Genomic DNA, 6,370 nt, shown 5'->3' on the forward strand with positions numbered 1-6,370 from the left:
TACGTGAGCTGTGATTGGGGCATTTTTACCGACCCGCGCACTCCGAGTCGGTCCAGCAGCCCCAGCCTCCACTCACATGCTATCCCACCTGCTCGCCGTCGGGCGTCGTTGTCTTTTCTCTTCGCGACAGTCTCCCTTCTCTCCCATCTACTTCCCCCTTCTCCACTCCCCTTTCCACAACCCCTCGTCCCCCGGGGATGACGGAGTGTGGTGCTCACTCGGAGTGTAGCCCCCCTCCCCCTCCCCCTGTCGCGGCGTCCCCGGGGCGCCTCACTCTCCCACTGACTGATGGCCCCCGACGCGCACTCCGCGCTGCGGCAGCAGAAACATTATTACGGCAGCAGCGGGATGCTGTGAATTTTATTTTCTCTCGATTTAAAAAATGAAGCTACGCACCAGAAGGCTCGTCGAAAAAACAATAACGAAATAACCAGTGGACATTTTTGGCACCATGCGCCCTCTAGCGTGTACGTACGCAAAGGCAACCCGTTTGCACGTTTGCGTGCAGAACTAGGGTTTTTAAAACGCGAAATTTTTCCGGAAAATTATTTGGAAAATTGGTTTTCAGCCATAATTGTTAAAAAGTTAAACGTTTCAGGAAACATTTTAGACATTTGCAAATTATTTTTTGACAAGTTTGCCCCAAATTTCTCTTTTTGAAAATTCAAATCCCTATTGCTGTACAGTATGACCCATGAAGTCCCCTGCGGTCAGTTTATTGTCGAGTTTGTCGTCGACCTGGCGTTGCCGGCCTTACCGTTGTGGTGTGCCACGCCGAGGTCCTTGAGGACGAGCGCGGCCATGTCGGCCTTCTGCCGGAGCGAGTCGTAGCGGCGGGCGTCCACGGCGGCGGACAGCGAGCGGAAGTGCTGGTCGGCGAGGCACAGCGTGCCGAGGCTGCCGGTGGACACGTCGTGCACCACCTGCAGGGCGTCCTCGCTATCCTGCAACAGCCAGTCGCGCGAACGCAAGTGTGTGAATGTCGGACACTCGTAGGTGTGTCGAATCCCCATTTGCACACTCAAGGGTGTGAATTTCGCTTTGAAATTCACACACTTTGAGCCTCCATGTGTAAGTACCGGGTGATTCAGAGCACGCGCCGCTGTGTTGCGGGTTTGCCTATCCTCGACTCGGCGGGCGCATGGGTAAGAGGTGAGGAGGTGAGGAGTCCCCTCCTCACCTCTCATCCGTGCGCCCGGTGAGTCGAGGATAGGCAAACCCGCAACACGGCGGCGCGTGCTCCGAATCACCCGGTACGAATGGCGTCCACACATCTACGAGCGTGCGATATTTTCACACTTGCGTTTTCGGTGTTTCAAATAAGGCGCCAATATTTTCATATTTTTATTTTTTTTTGTGTGGTGGGGGGCAGCAATAGTCAGCAGCCGAGGGCCAAGAGACTAGCAACGTTAGAATTAAAAGCTAGGTTACAGCCAGGGAGAACGTTTGACAGGTTAGATCTACTGTTTGGCGAGACTATATAGTACAGCCTCCATCGAGGCCGGGGTGTTTGTTTGCACAGCCCCATGTGACGTCTGTTTTCACTCCCAAAGTTCCATGTTTATGAGTGCCTCGCTGCTCGCTCCCCGGCCCGGCCCCCAGTGCAATTAGTGCACGAGGCGTGTGCAGCGGCGGCGGCGGAACTCGGGCGGCAGGACGCCGCCGCCGTTGCGAAAACGGTCGGGCGAAAGAACCGTGGAGTGAGGGAGGGGGTGAGGCAGCAGCAGACGACCCTAGACCACGACCGACGGTGACTTTTCGAGTTCTGCTGCTGCCGCCGCCGCCGCCGCCCCCGCGCTACGCTACGCCACGCCTCTCAGGGCTCATTGTGCGTGGCGGGGCGTTCCGCCTCGTTTGGGCCGCCAGCACTGCCACCCCGCCAAAGGGACGACCTCGTCGTCGTCCGCGAACAATAACGAAGCGGAGGGATTTGTTTGGTCAATTTGAAAGTCGCGCTGATTTTCGCTGCGCGGCGCGGATGGAGGAGGAAGCCCCGCGGGCGCCGCCGCGCGCCTTCAGTCTCACCGGTAATGTATGGGCGGCCCAGAACAAAGCGATCCGAAGGGAACTCCGCCCCGCCTTGCTGCTGCTGCTGCTGCTGCTGCAGCTGCTGCTGCTGCTGCTGCTGCTGCTGCTGCTGCTGCTGCTGCCGCCCGCCCACTAACTTGGGGCGCGCCCGCTGCTGCCCGGGCAGCGGCAACGCTACGCCACGACCGCCTATTTCTTTCTACGGTGAAGGGGGAAGAAAAAAATAAAAGCAACACAAACTTTGCACGAAAACTTGCAGCGGCAGAAGTACAGCGTGGTGGAATGGGTGAGGGTGACAAGGGCAAGAGGAGAGTAACGAGTGCGGGTGGGGGGAGCGGGAGGGGTGTCTTGGACGGGGCAGACAGCCACCCTCACCCCTTCCACGGGGACGGGACGGGGGCGGAAGCGCGTACTTGTATAACTGTATCGGTTAGTTCCGGCCGCCACCTCCGGAGTCGTGTCGCGCGCGCCACCCACGCCCGAGCCGGACACGATTTTAATTTTTCACGAGCCGAAGAAAAGGAAGAGCTCGACGGCGGCTCACGGCACGGTGGACGTTAGTTAGGCCGTTGCCATCGTTTCCGAAACCAGTCAGTGGGGGGAGAGGCTGACTTATTTAGACGGGAAACGGGCCGAACCCTGCTCGCTCTGCTGCTGCCATGACAAAGAACTAAGGGGGAGACGCAACCGAGGCAACGATTGGAAATTTTTCAGTGACGACTTTCAAAATTTGACTAGCACTGACTGACGAACCAAGTGTTTCTTTCAGTCGATTTCCACCCGTTCCACCTTTCTTTTGTCCAAGTTTATCAAACACCACTGAAAACTTTGTGCCTTGGGTGATCGATCAAATTGGACAAGTCATAGTCAAGCTAACTCGTGAGAATTCTACGTTTATTTTGCCAGTAAAGTGTCTATGGCAAATATGCTAGGGTAAGATGCCCAGTGATGGACACCCCTTCCTCTAGGAATGTAAAGAACGGAGTGAGGTATTTTGGCTCATTATACCCCGGTAGGGGTCTTACTAGTAAATTAGTTCCGTGCCAAGATCGTAAAGTGACGAGTTTGGCTGCAAATCGAGAAAAGTGGCCATCACTGGTATAGTGTCCGTCACGGGGCACCTTCACCCTATCTTTTCTATCACATCTTTTACGTGTCGTGCGTGGATGACTTACCTTTCTCGTCGAAGCGTCGAGCGCGCCCGCAGCGGGCATGAGCTGCAGCAGCACCGCCCCCACCACCACCCACGGCACCCTCCCCGGCCCCATGGCGCCTCATGGCCTCATTGGCCTGGCCTGCGCGAACACAACACGGCGTTAGCGAAAAACGGGCAGATAAATGCATTACGTGTACCACCGGTCGTTTTCCATCTGCATGCGCTCCAAGTGTTGCGGGTTGCGGGATTACATTACCCCGCTAGGGCCGCAGGGGTCCTGGGGGTAGGCGAACCCGCAACACTGGTAGAGCGCATTAAATAAAAGAAAACGGAAAAAAGAAGCACCCGCTTTATACTAAGTGGAAAACTGTGATAAATTTCTCTGGAAATTTCCCGAAACTTAAGTTTTGAGTTGTTATTATAGACCTTTGAATTGCAAATAATTTGGACAGTGTAGGCCACTAATTTAATTCGTCCTCTCTCTCACCTCACGTGTTGCCGCAGTGCGGGGGCGTGCTGGGCTGCGCCATGGCTGAGCGGGCGGGGCGCGCTGCTACAGGTCTTCGGGCGGGGTGGGGCCGGGCGGGGTGGGGCGGGGCGGGGGCCGAGCCCTTAGCTCTCCGGGCGTGGGCCCGCCTGCAACAACAGAAGACACACACCGTTAGACACACATGCAGTGGTTCGCCAAAACCCTTTCTCGCGTCGTGACAAAAGCGGCCCCCCAACCCTCGACCTTCTCTTTTCCTTTTCTCTCCTCCGCGCCGTTTTATTTTCTTTCATTTTGGCCGAAGTTAAAGGAGAGAGAAAAGGCTTGGCCGTCCGGCCCGTTGGTCCGTCCGGCACGCGGTCGGCCCTTTAATGATGCTTCTAATCAGAGCGACCATTCAGCCCCACTCTGACCCGCCCCGCCCGGCCACCTTGCTCGCGGTAGAATCGATTCTCGCCCTCGCCCTTTCCCCGAGTACCATAGCGGCCCCAGCGGCCCTCGGGGCGCGGCGGGCGAAAAGCACTCATCAGCCGCGTGGTCCCCGTGGTCCACGGTAAGGAGGCTGCGGGCTGACTGCGCTCTCACGACCTCTGGGACGTGACGAAACGGCAGCGGCGTTTATTCGCTGGGGGCACCCGTGCGGCGCGTAAAGGAGCTCAGGAGGGGTGGCGGACGCGCGGCTTGTTTTGCTTTTCTTGGGGAAGCAACGCGGCTTATTAGGGTGATGAAAAAGACAAACCCAAAAGTTGCGCGCGCGGTCGTCAGACGCGGGCGTATTAACGCCTCCTACCACCCTTTCGCGGTGGAAGCAGCCCTTCTGCACCCCTTAAACTGTGAAACATGTCTCTGGAATGTTATACAACCTCGGTTACAACCTTTTTCGATTTTATGAACCATTACTTTTTGTTTTTGTTCGCGAGAGTGGCGGGAGCCAACTTGTCTGTCGGCCAAAATTTTGTGATATACCTGGCTGGGAATATTTTACAACGTTTGGTTGCAGTTTTGCTGATGGCACCTGTGTACGCAGTAGTTTTGTTTTGGAGACAATCGGCGTACTCCTCTGTGTGCGCGTAGCAGTGCCACCATTGTGCACGTCGGAATTGATGCTGTTGTTCTGGTCCTTGTTGCGCAACTTTGGCCCCATACCAGAGACTAGGGGAATTGAGGGCATCTCTTTTATCGTGGAGTTTTCCACTGTTGAAAACATCTTTGTTAATTTAAAATATTAGTTTTTTATTGTAGTTTACGATTTACAAAACGATGTTGTAAATTTACGACAAACCATCTGTGCTTATGGAAGAATTCAAAAGCGATACGTAGAAATTTACTATTTAGAAATTTACAATTTTAAATCAAAACTTAACTCACCTCTAGAAATTGATACCGTATATACTACCTATACACATATTTTTGCCTGTGACTACTTTCGCCGGGGGGCCATAGCAGCGGGGTGCGCCGCCCCGATAGACAAAGAGTCTCCCGCCCCCGTCCGTTGTTGGGACGATGATGGGACCAAGTACCAAAGTACTCGACACAATGCTGCCCCCCTGACACGGGGCACTGCTGGCCCGGGGCGGCCAGCCCTCAGGGCGCGCGGGCTGGCCGCTCTCGGGCCCAGCGGGCACCCAGCACTATACAACGACCTCTCGTCGCCCGACCCGCCCGCCCTGGGGACAAGAGCAAGCCGAGCTATGTGGTGGCCGCTTGTCAGCAGACGGTCTATGTTGTTGAATGCACCCGCCATAGCTCGTAAAGGCTTTGGAGACCGGGTTGCCCTTTTCCCTTTTGGCTAAAAACGGTAGTTGCAAGGGAGTCATTTAACTTTTTATAAGAACCCTCTAGCAGCTCGCTCGTGTTCCCTTTCTCTTTTGAAAATTTGCATATTTGCGGCTGGCGCTCAATTTTACACTGCGCCTCCCCATCCCCTCAGTGTCGACTCATGGCGTGCTCATTACTCCGTACGGCGCCTGCCTCCGCAGTCGCTTTGAATCAACCCTTTGAGTCCGGTTGCGCAGCATTGATCGAGAGCTGCAGGGTTGACAGACGGCATCAATGGATTCCAGCTAGCTGTTTACCACCACGACTATGGTTTCCACTTCCACTGCGACTGCGACTCTGTCAAAACCCCCATGAGCTCTAATGTCCCTGTCTCTATCTGGGGTTTTTCAATTCCAAACCCCAGGGTTGCCTCCGTTATATATCTTCCTCGTGAAATTTTTTATTGCGAAGATGACTTGTCTCCACTACGTCTCTTCTTTACGAAGGGCCTCTCAACCCAGGCAATCTACGTTATCATGTACGCCAATTTTCGAAATGGGGATCCAATAGTAATGCTTATATCCTACATAAATGGTGTAAGTAGTGTGCCTTTTGTCTACTCACAGGCGTTTTATGTCGAAAAGTCCAAGCATTATTCATTTAGTAATCCGACGATGTCCGCGCAATCTGGTGTACACTCTAAAAGTGAGACCCCTTTGGGTCTTTACGATGACTGCTCCCAGCGGTTCCTTCGACGGTGGCCCCGATGCCCTGTACACTCCTCGACGGTACCTGCTCCCGCAGGGCCGCTCCCGCCCGCCCTCACCCACCCCCTCTACGTTTATTTTGCCAGTAAAGTGTCTATGGCAAATATGCTAGGGTAAGATGCCCAGTGATGGACACCCCTTCCTCTAGGAATGTAAAGAACGGAGTGAGGTATT

General features: G+C 54.7%; 2 protein-coding genes across 2 annotated transcripts in view; one reads left to right on the forward strand and one right to left on the reverse strand.

Annotated features, from left to right (window-relative positions):
- Positions 1-6,370, reverse strand: part of LOC113217356 (probable G-protein coupled receptor CG31760) — a 65,720-nt gene that overhangs the window by 11,149 nt on the left and 48,201 nt on the right. Inside the window, exons 2-4 of the mRNA XM_026437222.2 lie at positions 3,672-3,820; positions 3,204-3,323; positions 758-944 (exon numbers count right to left, since the gene is read on the reverse strand). Of these exons, the coding sequence (XP_026293007.2) occupies positions 758-944; positions 3,204-3,296 (280 nt within the window). The 5' untranslated portion in view covers positions 3,297-3,323; positions 3,672-3,820. The remainder of the gene's footprint in view (positions 1-757; positions 945-3,203; positions 3,324-3,671; positions 3,821-6,370) is intronic.
- LOC113217338 (uncharacterized) overlaps positions 1-6,370 on the forward strand; it is an 18,465-nt gene that overhangs the window by 5,402 nt on the left and 6,693 nt on the right. The window lies entirely within an intron of this gene.

Source organism: Frankliniella occidentalis, unplaced genomic scaffold, assembly GCF_000697945.3.
Source record: "Frankliniella occidentalis isolate FOCC.00 unplaced genomic scaffold, Focc_3.1 Scaffold43, whole genome shotgun sequence".
Taxonomy (NCBI): domain Eukaryota; kingdom Metazoa; phylum Arthropoda; class Insecta; order Thysanoptera; family Thripidae; genus Frankliniella; species Frankliniella occidentalis.